This window comes from Xyrauchen texanus, chromosome 31 (assembly GCF_025860055.1).
Source record: "Xyrauchen texanus isolate HMW12.3.18 chromosome 31, RBS_HiC_50CHRs, whole genome shotgun sequence".
Lineage (NCBI taxonomy): Eukaryota > Metazoa > Chordata > Actinopteri > Cypriniformes > Catostomidae > Xyrauchen > Xyrauchen texanus.
The window spans coordinates 5,807,438-5,824,514 of NC_068306.1; the positions used below are offsets into that span (position 1 = coordinate 5,807,438).

Sequence of the window (17,077 nt, forward strand, 5' to 3'; positions counted from 1 at the left end):
AACTCATTGGGAGGGAACACAAAACTTATTGTGAGGGAACGCAAAACTTATTGTGAGGGAACACAAAACTTATTGGAAGGGAACGCAAAACTTATTGGAAGGGAACGCCAAACTTATTGCAAAGGAACGCAAAACGTATTGGGAGGGAACGCAAAACTTATTGGGAGGGAACGCAAAACTCACAAAACTTATTTGGAGGGAACGCAAAACTTATTGGGAGGGAACGCAAAACTTATTGTGAGGGAACACAAAACTTATTGGAAGGGAACGCAAAACTTATTGGAAGGGAACGCAAAACTTATTGTGAGGGAACACAAAACTTATTGTGAGGGAACACAAAACTCACAAAACTTATTGATAGGGAATGCAAAACTTATTGTGAGGGAACACAAAACATATTGTGAGGGAAAGCAAAACTTATTGTGAGGGAACACAAAACTCACAAAACTTATTTGGAGGGAATGCAAAACTTATTGGGAGGGAACGCAAAACTTATTGGGAGGGAACACAAAACTTATTGTGAGGGAATGCAAAACTTATTGGGAGGGAACACAAAACTTATTGTGAGGGAACACAAAACTTATTGTGAGGGAACGCAAAACTTATTGTGAGGGAACACAAAACTCACAAAACTTATTTGGAGGGAATGCAAAACTTATTGGGAGGGAATGCAAAACTCATTGGGAGGGAACACAAAACTTATTGTGAGGGAACGCAAAACTTATTGTGAGGGAACACAAAACTTATTGGAAGGGAACGCAAAACTTATTGGAAGGGAACGCCAAACTTATTGCAAAGGAACGCAAAACGTATTGGGAGGGAACGCAAAACTTATTGGGAGGGAACGCAAAACTCACAAAACTTATTTGGAGGGAACGCAAAACTTATTGGGAGGGAACACAAAACTTATTGTGAGGGAACGAAAACTTATTGGGAGGGAACACAAAACTTATTGTGAGGGAACGCAAAACTTATTGTAGGGAACACAAAACTTATTGTGCAGGAACACAAAACTTATTATGCAGGAACACAAAACTTATTATACGGGAACACAAAACTTATTGTGCAGGAACAAAAATTTATTGGGAGGGAACACAAAACTTATTGTGCAGGAACAAAAAATTATTGGGAGGGAACACAAAACTTATTGTGCAGGAACACAGAACTTATTGGGAGGGAACAAAAACTTATTGGGAGAGAACAAAAACTTATTGTGCAGGAACACAAAACTTATTGGGAGGGAACAAAAACTTATTGTGCAGGAACACAAAACTTATTGTGCAGGAACAAAAAACTTATTGGGAGGGAACAAAAACTTTTTGGGAGGGAACAAAAAATTACTGGGAGGGAACAAAAAATTATTGGGAGGGAACAAAAACTTATTGGGAGGGAACAAAACATTATTGGGAGGGAACAAAAACTTATTGGGAGGGAAAAACAATTATTGGGAGGGAACAAAAATTATTGGGAGGGAACACAAAACTTATTGGGAGGGAACAAAAAATATTGGAAGGGAACAAAACGTATCGGAGGGAACAAAAACTTATTGGGAGGGAACAAAAAATTATTGGGAGGGAACAAAAACTTATTGGGAGGGAACAAAACATTATTGGGAGGGAACAAAAACTTATTAGGAGGGAAAAACAATTATTGGGAGGGAACACAAAACTTATTGGGAGGGAACAAAAAATTATTGGAAGGGAACAAAAACGTATTGGGAGGGAACAAAAACTTATTGGGAGGGAACAAAAAATTATTGGGAGGGAACACAAAACGTATTGCAAAGGAACGCAAAACTTATTGGGAGGGAACACAAAACTTATTGTGAGGGAATGCAAAACTTACTGGGAGGGAACACAAAACTTATTGTGAGGGAACTAAAAACTTATTGTGAGGGAACGCAAAACTTATTGGAAGGGAACGCAAAACTTATTGCAAAGGAACGCAAAACTTATTGGGAGGGAACGCAAAACTCACAAAACTTATTTGGAGGGAACGCAAAACTTATTGGGAGGGAACGCAAAACTTATTGGGAGGGAACACAAAACTTATTGGGAGGGAACACAAAACTTATTGGGAGGGAACGCAAAACTTATTGTGAGGGAACACAAAACTCACAAAACTTATTGGTAGGGAATGCAAAACTTATTGGGAGGGAACACAAAACTTATTGTGAGGGAACGCAAAACTTATTGGGAGGGAACACAAAACTTATTGTGAGGGAACGCAAAAACTTATTGGGAGGGAACACAAAACTTATTGTGAGGGAACACAAAACATATTGTGAGGGAACGCAAAACTTATTGTGAGGGAACACAAAACTCACAAAACTTATTTGGAAGGAATGCAAAACTTATTGGGAGGGAACGCAAAACTTATTGTGAGGGAACACAAAACTTATTGGAAGGGAACGCAAAACTTATTGGAAGGGAACGCAAAACTTATTGCAAAGGAACGCAAAACGTATTGGGAGGGAACGCAAAACTTATTGGGAGGGAACGCAAAACTCACAAAACTTATTTGGAGGGAACGCAAAACTTATTGGAAGGGAACACAAAACTTATTGTGAGGGAACGCAAAACTTATTGGGAGGGAACGCAAAACTTATTGGGAGGGAACACAAAACTTATTGGGAGGGAACGCAAAACTTATTGGGAGGGAACACAAAACTTATTGTGAGGGACCGCAAAACTTATTGGGAGGGAACACAAAACTTATTGGGAGGGAACACAAAACTTATTGTGAGGAAACACAAAACTTATTGGGAGGGAACAAAAACTTATTGCAAAGGAATGCAAAACTTATTTGGAGGGAATGCAAAACTTATTGGGAGGGAACACAAAACTTATTGTGATGGAACGCAAAACTTATTGGGAGGGAGCACAAAACTTATTGGTAGGGAACAAAAAACTTATTGTGAGGGAACAAAAAACTTATTGTGAGGGAACGCAAAACTTATTGGGAGGGAACACAAAACGTATTGTGAGGGAACACAAAACTCACAAAACTTATTTGGAGGGAATGCAAAACTTATTGGGAGGGAACACAAACTTATTGTGAGGGAACGCAAAACTTATTGGGAGGGAACACAAAACGTATTGTGAGGGAACACAAAACTCACAAAACTTATTGGTAGGGAACGCAAAACTCACAAAACTTATTGTGAGGGAATGCAAAACTTATTGCAAAGGAACGCAAAACTTATTGGGAGGGAACACAAAACTTATTGCAAAGGAACGCAAAACTTATTGTGAGGGAACGCAAAACTTATTGCAAAGGAACGCAAAACATATTGTGAGGGAACACAAAACTTATTGCAAAGGAACACAAAACTTATTGGGAGGGAACACAAAACTTATTGTGAGGGAACGCAAAACTTATTGGGAGGGAACACAAAACTTATTGTGAGTGAACGCAAAACATATTGTGCAGGAACACAGAACTTATTGTGAGGGAACACAAAACTTATTGTGAGGGAACGCAAAACATATTGTGCAGGAACACAGAACTTATTGTAAGGGAACGCAAAACTTATTGTGAGGGAACACAAAACTTATTGCAAAGGAACGCAAAACTTATTGTGAGGGAACACAAAACTTATTGTGAGGGAACACAAAACATATTGTGCGGGAACACAGAACTTATTGTGAGGGAACACAAAACTTATTGCAAAGGAACACAAAACTTATTGGGAGGGAACGCAAAACTTATTGGGAGGGAACACAAAACTTATTGGGAGGGAACACAAAACTTATTGGGAGGGAACACAAAACTTACTGGGAGGGAACGCAAAACTTATTGTGAGGGAACACAAAACTTATTGTGAGGGAACACAAAACTCACAAAACTTATTGGTAGGGAATGCAAAACTTATTGGGAGGGAACGCAAAACTTATTGGGAGGGAACACAAAACTTATTGTGAGGGAATGCAAAACTTATTGGGAGGGAACACAAAACTTATTGTGAGGGAACACAAAACTTATTGTGAGGGAACGCAAAACTTATTGTGAGGGAACACAAAACTCACAAAACTTATTTGGAGGGAATGCAAAACTTATTGGGAGGGAATGCAAAACTCATTGGGAGGGAACACAAAACTTATTGTGAGGGAACGCAAAACTTATTGTGAGGGAACACAAAACTTATTGGAAGGGAACGCAAAACTTATTGGAAGGGAACGCCAAACTTATTGCAAAGGAACGCAAAACGTATTGGGAGGGAACGCAAAACTTATTGGGAGGGAACGCAAAACTCACAAAACTTATTTGGAGGGAACGCAAAACTTATTGGGAGGGAAGACAAAACTTATTGTGAGGGAACGCAAAACTTATTGGGAGGGAACAAAAACTTTTTGGGAGGGAACAAAAAATTATTGGGAGGGAACAAAAAATTATTGGGAGGGAACAAAAACTTATTGGGAGGGAACAAAACATTATTGGGAGGGAACAAAAACTTATTGGGAGGGAAAAACAATTATTGGATCACAAACCTTATTGGTAGGGAACGCAAAACTCACAAAACGTATTGAGAGGGAACGCAAAACTTATTGCAAAGGAACGCAAAACTTATTGGGAGGGAACGCAAAACTTATTGCAAAGGAATGCAAAACTTATTGTGAGGGAACACAAAACTTATTGCAAAGGAACGCAAAACTTATTCCAAAGGAACGCAAAACTTATTGGGAAGGAACACAAAACTTATTGCAAAGAAACGCAAAACTTATAGGGAGGGAACGCAAAACTTATTGTGAGGGAACACAAAACTTATTGTGAGGGAACACAAAACTCACAAAACTTATTGGTAGGGAATGCAAAACTTATTGGGAGGGAACAAAAACTTATTGTGCAGGAACACAAAACTTATTGTGCAGGAACAAAAAACTTATTGGGAGAGAACAAAAACTTATTGTGAGAGAACTAAAAACTCACAAAACTTATTGGTAGGGAATGCAAAACTCACAAAACGTATTGTGAGGGAACGCAAAACTTATTGTGAGGGAACACAAAACTCACAAACCTTATTGGTAGGGAACGCAAAACTCACAAAACGTATTGAGAGGGAACGCAAAACTTATTGCAAAGGAACGCAAAACTTATTGGGAGGGAACGCAAAACTTATTGCAAAGGAATGCAAAACTTATTGTGAGGGAACACAAAACTTATTGCAAAGGAACGCAAAACTTATTCCAAAGGAACGCAAAACTTATTGGGAAGGAACACAAAACTTATTGCAAAGAAACGCAAAACTTATAGGAGGGAACGCAAAACTTATTGTGAGGGAACACAAAACTTATTGTGAGGGAACACAAAACTCACAAAACTTATTGGTAGGGAATGCAAAACTTATTGGGAGAGAACAAAAACTTATTGTGCAGGAACACAAAACTTATTGTGCAGGAACAAAAAACTTATTGGGAGAGAACAAAAACTTATTGTGAGAGAACGAAAAACTCACAAAACTTATTGGTAGGGAATGCAAAACTCACAAAACGTATTGTGAGGGAACGCAAAACTTATTGTGAGGGAACACAAAACTCACAAACCTTATTGGTAGGGAACGCAAAACTCACAAAACGTATTGAGAGGGAACGCAAAACTTATTGCAAAGGAACGCAAAACTTATTGGGAGGGAACGCAAAACTTATTGCAAAGGAATGCAAAACTTATTGTGAGGGAATACAAAACTTATTGCAAAGGAAGGCAAAACTTATTCCAAAGGAACGCAAAACTTATTGGGAAGGAACACAAAACTTATTGCAAAGAAACGCAAAACTTATAGGGAGGGAACGCAAAACTTATTGTGAGGGAACACAAAACTTATTGTGAGGGAACACAAAACTCACAAAACTTATTGGTAGGGAATGCAAAACTTATTGGGAGGGAACAAAAACTTATTGTGCAGGAACACAAAACTTATTGTGCAGGAACAAAAAACTTATTGGGAGAGAACAAAAACTTATTGGGAGGGAACAAAAACTTTTTGGGAGGGAACAAAAAATTATTGGGAGGGAACAAAAAATTATTGGGAGAGAACAAAAACTTATTGGGAGGGAACAAAACATTATTGGGAGGGAACAAAAACTTATTGGGAGGGAAAAACAATTATTGGGAGGGAACAAAAAATTATTGGGAGGGAACAAAAAATTATTGGGAGGGAACAAAAACGTATTGGGAGGGAACAAAAACTTATTGGGAGGGAACAAAAAATTATTGGGAGGGAACACAAAACGTATTGCAAAGGAACGCAAAACTTATTGGGAGGGAACACAAAACTTATTGTGAGGGAATGCAAAACTTATTGGGAGGGAACACAAAACTTATTGCAAAGGAACGCAAAACTTATTGGGAGGGAACGCAAAACTCACAAAACTTATTTGTAGGAACGCAAAACTTATTGGGAGGGAACACAAAACTTATTGTGAGGGACCACAAAACTTATTGGGAGGGAACACAAAACTTATTGGGAGGGAACACAAAACTTACTGGGAGGGAACGCAAAACTTATTGTGAGGGAACACAAAACTTATTGTGAGGGAACACAAAACTCACAAAACTTATTGGTAGGGAATGCAAAACTTATTGGGAGGAACGCAAAACTTATTGGGAGGGAACACAAAACTTATTGTGAGGGAATGCAAAACTTATTGGGAGGGAACACAAAACTTATTGTGAGGGAACACAAAACTTATTGTGAGGGAACGCAAAACTTATTGTGAGGGAACACAAAACTCACAAAACTTATTTGGAGGGAATGCAAAACTTATTGGGAGGGAATGCAAAACTCATTGGGAGGGAACACAAAACTTATTGTGAGGGAACGCAAAACTTATTGTGAGGGAACACAAAACTTATTGGAAGGAACGCAAAACTTATTGGAAGGGAACGCCAAACTTATTGCAAAGGAACGCAAAACGTATTGGGAGGGAACGCAAAACTTATTGGGAGGGAACGCAAAACTCACAAAACTTATTTGGAGGGAACGCAAAACTTATTGGGAGGGAAGACAAAACTTATTGTGAGGGAACGCAAAACTTATTGGGAGGGAACAAAAACTTTTTGGGAGGGAACAAAAAATTATTGGGAGGGAACAAAAAATTATTGGGAGGGAACAAAAACTTATTGGGAGGGAACAAAACATTATTGGGAGGGAACAAAAACTTATTGGGAGGGAAAAACAATTATTGGGAGGGAACAAAAAATTTATTGGGAGGGAACACAAAACTTATTGGGAGGGAACAAAAAATTATTGGAAGGGAACAAAAACGTATCGGGAGGGAACAAAAACTTATTGGGAGGGAACAAAAAATTATTGGGAGGGAACAAAAACTTATTGGGAGGGAACAAAACATTATTGGGAGGGAACAAAAACTTATTGGGAGGGAAAAACAATTATTGGGAGGGAACACAAAACTTATTGGGAGGGAACAAAAAATTATTGGAAGGGAACAAAAACGTATTGGGAGGGAACAAAAACTTATTGGGAGGGAACAAAAAATTATTGGGAGGGAACACAAAACGTATTGCAAAGGAACGCAAAACTTATTGGGAGGGAACACAAAACTTATTGTGAGGGAATGCAAAACTTACTGGGAGGGAACACAAAACTTATTGTGAGGGAACTAAAAACTTATTGTGAGGGAACGCAAAACTTATTGGAAGGAACGCAAAACTTATTGCAAAGGAACGCAAAACTTATTGGGAGGGAACGCAAAACTCACAAAACTTATTTGGAGGGAACGCAAAACTTATTGGGAGGGAACGCAAAACTTATTGGGAGGGAACGCAAAACTTATTGGGAGGGAACACAAAACTTATTGGGAGGGAACACAAAACTTATTGGGAGGGAACGCAAAACTTATTGTGAGGGAACACAAAACTCACAAAACTTATTGGTAGGGAATGCAAAACTTATTGGGAGGGAACACAAAACTTATTGTGAGGGAACGCAAAACTTATTGGGAGGGAACACAAAACTTATTGTGAGGGAACGCAAAAACTTATTGGGAGGGAACACAAAACTTATTGTGAGGGAACACAAAACATATTGTGAGGGAACGCAAAACTTATTGTGAGGGAACACAAAACTCACAAAACTTATTTGGAAGGAATGCAAAACTTATTGGGAGGGAACGCAAAACTTATTGTGAGGGAACACAAAACTTATTGGAAGGGAACGCAAAACTTATTGGAAGGGAACGCAAAACTTATTGTGAGGGAACACAAAACTTATTGTGAGGGAACACAAAACTCACAAAACTTATTGGTAGGGAATGCAAAACTTATTGTGAGGGAACACAAAACATATTGTGAGGGAAAGCAAAACTTATTGTGAGGGAACACAAAACTCACAAAACTTATTTGGAGGGAATGCAAAACTTATTGGGAGGGAACGCAAAACTTATTGGGAGGGAACACAAAACTTATTGTGAGGGAATGCAAAACTTATTGGGAGGGAACACAAAACTTATTGTGAGGGAACACAAAACTTATTGTGAGGGAACGCAAAACTTATTGTGAGGGAACACAAAACTCACAAAACTTATTTGGAGGGAATGCAAAACTTATTGGGAGGGAATGCAAAACTCATTGGGAGGGAACACAAAACTTATTGTGAGGGAACGCAAAACTTATTGTGAGGGAACACAAAACTTATTGGAAGGGAACGCAAAACTTATTGGAAGGGAACGCCAAACTTATTGCAAAGGAACGCAAAACGTATTGGGAGGGAACGCAAAACTTATTGGGAGGGAACGCAAAACTCACAAAACTTATTTGGAGGGAACGCAAAACTTATTGGGAGGGAACACAAAACTTATTGTGAGGGAACGCAAAACTTATTGGGAGGGAACACAAAACTTATTGTGAGGGAACGCAAAACTTATTGTGCGGGAACACAAAACTTATTGTGCAGGAACACAAAACTTATTATGCAGGAACACAAAACTTATTATACGGGAACACAAAACTTATTGTGCAGGAACAAAAATTTATTGGGAGGGAACACAAAACTTATTGTGCAGGAACAAAAAATTATTGGGAGGGAACACAAAACTTATTGTGCAGGAACACAGAACTTATTGGGAGGGAACAAAAACTTATTGGGAGAGAACAAAAACTTATTGTGCAGGAACACAAAACTTATTGGGAGGGAACAAAAACTTATTGTGCAGGAACACAAAACTTATTGTGCAGGAACAAAAAACTTATTGGGAGGGAACAAAAACTTTTTGGGAGGGAACAAAAAATTACTGGGAGGGAACAAAAAATTATTGGGAGGGAACAAAAACTTATTGGGAGGGAACAAAACATTATTGGGAGGGAACAAAAACTTATTGGGAGGGAAAAACAATTATTGGGAGGGAACAAAAAATTATTGGGAGGGAACACAAAACTTATTGGGAGGGAACAAAAAAATATTGGAAGGGAACAAAAACGTATCGGGAGGGAACAAAAACTTATTGGGAGGGAACAAAAAATTATTGGGAGGGAACAAAAACTTATTGGGAGGGAACAAAACATTATTGGGAGGGAACAAAAACTTATTAGGAGGGAAAAACAATTATTGGGAGGGAACACAAAACTTATTGGGAGGGAACAAAAAATTATTGGAAGGGAACAAAAACGTATTGGGAGGGAACAAAAACTTATTGGGAGGGAACAAAAAATTATTGGGAGGGAACACAAAACGTATTGCAAAGGAACGCAAAACTTATTGGGAGGGAACACAAAACTTATTGTGAGGGAATGCAAAACTTACTGGGAGGGAACACAAAACTTATTGTGAGGGAACTAAAAACTTATTGTGAGGGAACGTAAAACTTATTGGAAGGGAACATAAAACTTATTGCAAAGGAACGCAAAACTTATTGGGAGGGAACGCAAAACTCACAAAACTTATTTGGAGGGAACGCAAAACTTATTGGGAGGGAACGCAAAACTTATTGGGAGGAACACAAAACTTATTGGGAGGGAACACAAAACTTATTGGGAGGGAACGTAAAACTTATTGTGAGGGAACACAAAACTCACAAAACTTATTGGTAGGGAATGCAAAACTTATTGGGAGGGAACACAAAACTTATTGTGAGGGAACGCAAAACTTATTGGGAGGGAACACAAAACTTATTGTGAGGGAACGCAAAAACTTATTGGGAGGGAACACAAAACTTATTGTGAGGGAACACAAAACATATTGTGAGGGAACGCAAAACTTATTGTGAGGGAACACAAAACTCACAAAACTTATTTGGAAGGAATGCAAAACTTATTGGGAGGGAACGCAAAACTTATTGTGAGGGAACACAAAACTTATTGGAAGGAACGCAAAACTTATTGGAAGGGAACGCAAAACTTATTGCAAAGGAACGCAAAAGCGTATTGGGAGGAACATAAAACTTATTGGGAGGGAACGCAAAACTCACAAAACTTATTTGGAGGAACGCAAAACTTATTGGAAGGGAACACAAAACTTATTGTGAGGGAACGCAAAACTTATTGGGAGGGAACGTAAAACTTATTGGGAGGGAACACAAAACTTATTGGGAGGGAACATAAAACTTATTGGGAGGGAACACAAAACTTATTGTGAGGGACCATAAAACTTATTGGGAGGGAACACAAAACTTATTGGGAGGAACACAAAACTTATTGTGAGGAAACACAAAACTTATTGGGAGGGAACAAAAACTTATTGCAAAGGAATGCAAAACTTATTTGGAGGGAATGCAAAACTTATTGGGAGGGAACACAAAACTTATTGTGATGGAACATAAAACTTATTGGGAGGGAGCACAAAACTTATTGGTAGGGAACAAAAAACTTATTGTGAGGGAACAAAAAACTTATTGTGAGGGAACGTAAAACTTATTGGGAGGGAACACAAAACGTATTGTGAGGGAACACAAAACTCACAAAACTTATTTGGAGGAATGCAAAACTTATTGGGAGGGAACACAAACTTATTGTGAGGGAACGTAAAACTTATTGGGAGGGAACACAAAACGTATTGTGAGGGAACACAAAACTCACAAAACTTATTGGTAGGGAGCATAAAACTCACAAAACTTATTGTGAGGGAATGCAAAACTTATTGCAAAGGAACATAAAACTTATTGGGAGGGAACACAAAACTTATTGCAAAGGAACATAAAACTTATTGTGAGGGAACATAAAACTTATTGCAAAGGAACATAAAACATATTGTGAGGGAACACAAAACTTATTGCAAAGGAACACAAAACTTATTGGGAGGAACACAAAACTTATTGTGAGGGAACATAAAACTTATTGGGAGGGAACACAAAACTTATTGTGAGTGAACGTAAAACATATTGTGCAGGAACACAGAACTTATTGTGAGGGAACACAAAACTTATTGTGAGGAACATAAAACATATTGTGCAGGAACACAGAACTTATTGTAAGGGAACGCAAAACTTATTGTGAGGGAACACAAAACTTATTGCAAAGGAACGCAAAACTTATTGTGAGGGAACACAAAACTTATTGTGAGGGAACACAAAACATATTGTGCGGGAACACAGAACTTATTGTGAGGGAACACAAAACTTATTGCAAAGGAACACAAAACTTATTGGGAGGGAACGCAAAACTTATTTTGAGGGAACACAAAACTTATTGGGAGGGAACACAAAACTTATTGTGAGGGAACGCAAAACTTATTGCAAAGGAACACAACACTTATTGTGAGGGAACACAAAACTTATTGGGAGGGAACACAAAACTTATTGCAAAGGAACACAAAACTTATTGGGAGGGAACACAAAACTTATTGGGAGGCAACACAAAACTTATTGCAAAGGAACTCAAAACTTATTGGGAGGGAATGCAAAACTTATTGCAAAGGAACACAAATCTTATTGGGAGGGAACACAATCAAATTGGGAGGGAACACAAAACTTATTGCAAAGGAATGCAAAACTTATTGGGAGGGAACACAAAACTTATTGGGAGGGAACGCAAAACTTATTGCAAAGGAACACAAATCATATTGGGAGGGAACACAAAACTTATTGCAAAGGAACACAAATCTTATTGGGAGGGAACACAATCTTATTGGGAGGGAACACAAAACTTATTGCAAAGGAACGCAAAACTTATTGGGAGGGAACACAAAACTTATTGTGAGACAACACAAAACTCTCAGAATTTGTTTGAAAGTTTATGCACTATGGATGGGTCTAAGGGGGGTCTAGGAAGGGTGTTGCCCCCTAAATTGACCTAGTTTTTGAGGAAAAGAGCAGCGCAAACATATCCTTCTGTAAATCATAGGGGTTTGGAACAACATGAGGGTGAGTAAATAATGGCAGAATTATCATTATTCCTGTAAAAATGACAAATACACACACTCACACACGTGACGGGTGGATGTTGTAGAGTGAATGCAGCGTGGCACAGTCATTAACAAACACTGGTTTGCTCAGATGATGTCATAGTGAAGATACACATATGTTTCATCTCACCCGTCATCTCCCACAAGCTCAAACGCCCGCCCCATGCCGAACATGGACTGCGCCAGTGCGAGGGCGGACGGAGTCTGGATGGGCGTGAGTCCCGGGTGGAAGAGGCTGTCGCGATGGGGTCCGGGCGATACCGGCTGTGAGCGGGTGGTGCGGAGCTGAGGAAGTAAAACAGTTTAAACACACGTGAAACTTCAGGAGTGACATCGGTGCGGTCCAAAGTTCAACAGAGCACTCATACACCGTGAAGCGCGCAGCACCTGCAGACTATATAGTTATATCATCACATATATATTATTCTCATCACAGTCTGTGAAAATGTCTGTTGGGTCACCTGTGCTTTGAGTCAGAGATATGTGAGGTCCTGATTCCCTTCTCTCTGTGCAAAACAAGCTGAATTCCATTATATTAGCTGTGCTGGTCAAACTGGCTAAGCAATGTTTTCCACTGCTATAGTTCACTCTGCTAGCTCTGTAATGTTATGTTGCTATGGTTACAAACAGCTCATTAATATGGAACGGTGATTAAAACTGATGCATTCAACAGTTAACTGCATTCCGGCCAATCAGAATGGATTATTAGAACAGACCGTGGCATACATCAGATTAAAGGCCTTGTTTACATTTCGTCTTTGTCAGTTGGAATGTCCTCTTAAAGGAATATTACAAGTTCAGCTCAATGGATGGCATTTGTGGCATAATGTTGATGACCACAAAATAAATATGTAACATTTACAGTTAAAATACTTCCTCCTTTCCCAGATTAATAGGCAACTACAAGTACGCCATAAATGGGTTCATTGTCTCGAAAGCTGTAAGCAACCCTCCCCAACAACATTACTCAACCAATGGTGTGAGTTGGGGGTGGGGCTACCTCTTTGTTTGACCAATGGCAATGGACCAATTACAGTAAAGCAAAGTAAATTTGTTCAATTCCGTTTGGTGGCGCAGAAATTACATCCGCACAGATGATTAAGTGATTTAATGGCAGTAAAATCATGTTCACACACATATTGTTTATGTCTTGTGAAACAGTATTTTAATGTTGACAGATTAAACCCCATTGACTTGCATTGGAAGTGTCTCACTGGAACACACATTTAAAGGAGGAACGAGGGAATCAACATTATGACACAAATGCTGTCGATTGAGCTCAACTCGTCTTGAACACGGAATATTCCTTTAAGAAATGAAATAAGAGTCAGTTCAACCCATGTTTGTGCATTTACCTTGCCATCGGCGTCCATGTCGAGGCGCAGCGGGGCGGGTATGTTGCGTGTGCGAGGCGTGTTCTGCACATGTCCCGACATGACCGGCAGCGTGTCTTGCGGTATGTGGGTGTGTGTGAGTGAGGGCGGGCCGCTGTGGGCCATTTCTGTCCTGCGCTGCGTGAGTAGGTGGGCGGTGCCCTGCGAGTGTACCAGGTGACCTGCGTCTAGCCCTCGCACACCCAGCGGTTTAAGTCCACAGGGTCCGCCCACAGTTCTTTCGGCCTCGCCCAGCCCCATCGTCTCCAAGGACTCCAGCGAATGGGCGTGCCTCATGCTGTCAATCACGCGGAGGAGTCCCCGTTCCTCCACCTCCTGCTCCATGACGTCCAGACACGTCCAGCGGCCGCGTTTGTACGGTTCGCCCAACCCCTGGTCCAAACGCACCACACGGAACCGCGACACCCCGCCTACGTCCAGCGAACTCTTCCTGGCCGTGACGGGCGTGGTCGGCTGACTGCAACTTTGTTGCGTCTGGAGGGCGGGGTTGTGGCACAGGGAGAGGCCATTGGATACTATTAGAGTGGGCGAGGCAGTCTGGCTACGAGGGCTCCGCCCATGGGCGGGGTTTCTGAGTGGGTAGGAGGGAGTGGGCATGGCTCTTTCAGTAGAAGCAGGTCCTTTATGTGACAGACTCTCACCAGAACCTTGAATATAGTCCGACGTCACACTAGTGATTTGGAAGCCACTCCGTTTCCTTCCACCGCTCATCCTGGACAGAGCGCGTGCGAGCGTGTTCAAGTGCGTGTGTCCATGTGACGTTATGCCCGGGCACTGGAAACGAGATTCATACTTTGGCAGAAAGACAGAAAAGAACAGGATCAGAACCACAGAGCAGAAAACACTGTATAAATGCAGTTTTAGAGAGCGTTATTGGTTTTGTTCGTCTCTAGAGTGCAGGTGGCTTTCGCCGTCCTCAGGTAAACCCACAGGTATGTGCCCGAATCTCTCGAACCCCAACAATTAAACCAACCACATCTGTTCTAGTGTACTTGGCACAGGGACTTCTCCCTTTGGCTGTCTCGAGTGTGACTGCTGCAGTACGGTAACAAGAGCAGTTTCTGCCCAGCGGTTGCGCAAGTCTTGGCTCTTACGGCCGTCTCCTCTTGCGGACCTGCAGCGTGTCTTCTCTCAGGACTGCTAATCACATTTGTTTTACCGTGAGCAACTTATCTGAAGGTCATGCGAGTCTCCAGAGAGATCACCAAATAAACCGATCAAGCACTTTATGAGGTTTGAACTCAAGACTTAAAGACATTATTGTGGGGGGCAGGACAGGGTTGCTAATACCAGAACTAGCATGGTAGGAGGGCAAATGCCAACTTTAGCATGAAATCTCCAACAGAGCTGAGATTCACTGTAACTCTGGACACTTGCATTTAATCAAAGTTTAATGTTACACTCCTGTCTGCATGTTTCATTAGAATTAAAACTGGATGAAGTTCGGCAAATTTGCATAAAAACTCAAAATTTGCATAAAAACTCGCCGCAAGTTTACGAGTAAAACTCACATTAAGTCCAGTGTTGGGCAAGTTACTCTAAAAAAGTAATTAATTATTAACTACTAATTACATATTCTACACTGTAATTAGATTACTGTAGTAATTACTCTGTCTGAAAAGTAATTGCATTACTTATACAATACAGGGAGAGACATGAAACTGTTCCTTTAATTCTTACAAATAAATAATATAAAATCACATCAATTATTCATGAACTGGCCAAAGAATTTAAAGGGGCGGCGTTAAGCACAAAACATTTGACGTTAAATTTAAATTGTACATTTATTATTGTTTTATATAGAGTCTATACAGTATCTAACGTAATTACATCAGAAGTAACTGTAATTACTGCGAGTAATCCCTTACTTTACAGCAATAAATTACAGTAATTAATTACCTAGTAATGCATTGATTAAGTCAATCCTAAATGTTACGTATGAGTCAAATTACAAGTGGAGACATTTTTCAAACTGTGGGTTTGAAATTAAACTTGAGAGTAAAACTAGTAACTCATGACGTCCTGTTCAACATCACCATGACGTCACAGACCCCGCCGTGAACGCGCACTCCTCTATCACCTCAAGCTAAAATGCGCACAAGTGCGCGCAGAAAACACAAGCATTGCACAACACTGTTGCAGCCCTAAACCTGACATTTACAGGCAACGAAATAACGTCGAACCAGGAGCCCGTAAAATGAGAGAAATGTGTGCAAAACAGAGTTATGGACCTGCGTTAGATTTGCATTCACTTGAAATGTGAAGTAGGACCGAAATTGCCTAAAAGAGCCCATATAACCTCAATAAATTACAGATTTTATGAAGTTTCACACAGAAAGAAAAGATTCATATCCACACCTGGAGGGAGAGAATATTCCTTTAATCTGAACTCAAACACGAGAGAATGTAATCCCATCGGAGTCCAGAGGTTTGATTCGGATTGATAATCCACACCCGAACGGTTTATTCTCCATCAGATCCACAAACGCAACTTTCACCAGCCCAATAATTGATTTATCAGTTCCCAAACTAAAGGTCGAGTTCCCCGCTGAAAGTCTGGGCTGTTTGTGGAGGTTCGCTGTGGATTTTCGTCAAAGGTTTGGCACTAATAAACTTTACAGTTTAATTCTCCTCCAACGAAACTGTTGACAACTTTCCATCACCCGGAAGCTCCGCCTCCGCTGAGGCAGACGAGTCCTACTATGGCGAAGGATCGGCTCATGAATATTAATGACAGCACGTGACTGCACGCTCCACGTGGGTTACCACGCACAGTCAGCATGACGTAATTAATATTCATGAGCCAATCCTTCGCCGTAGTAGACGCGCAAATCAACCTCCACTTCTCTAAAACAACTTAATTTAACATACATTTATAAATGAGCCCCGGGACTTCAAACATGACGTAAATCTCACGTACGTTTCAATCAGTGAGCAAATCGAAAATAGGCATACATATATAATTTAATATCCGTGCGCGTTTAGACCTCCATCTACCGACCATTTCATAGTTTAGATATTAGTGCAATTTTATTGTAATAATAAATGACTTTAAAATCAGTCACCTTAAAAACTGCCGCTTTGCACATGAAACAAAACTCAACAGAAAGCAAATATTAAAAACAAACAATTATGCACGAATGCTATATTGTTGTGTTTTCTGTGGAGTTTTGTTATTTTTTATTATTATTTATTTATGTTTAATTCAAATGTGTACATTAAACTAAAGTTACAACTGATATAAGGAATGTTTGAGGTTCGTAGCCTAATGGTGTAGAGCCTCTTTAAGAGATGAGTGTGCTGTGGAACATGTGACCAGAGTTCACTGTGT

At 39.9% G+C, this 17,077-nt stretch overlaps 1 protein-coding gene across 1 annotated transcript in view; it reads right to left on the reverse strand.

The window, feature by feature from the left end:
• The window catches only part of LOC127625286 (TSC22 domain family protein 2-like), a 29,685-nt gene extending 13,270 nt beyond the window's left edge, over positions 1-16,415 (reverse strand). The window contains exons 1-3 of the mRNA XM_052100479.1: positions 16,105-16,415; positions 13,708-14,538; positions 12,483-12,637 (exon numbers count right to left, since the gene is read on the reverse strand). Coding sequence (XP_051956439.1) covers positions 12,483-12,637; positions 13,708-14,457 — 905 coding nt within the window. The 5' untranslated portion in view covers positions 14,458-14,538; positions 16,105-16,415. The remainder of the gene's footprint in view (positions 1-12,482; positions 12,638-13,707; positions 14,539-16,104) is intronic.
• Positions 16,416-17,077: the final 662 nt, after the last annotated feature.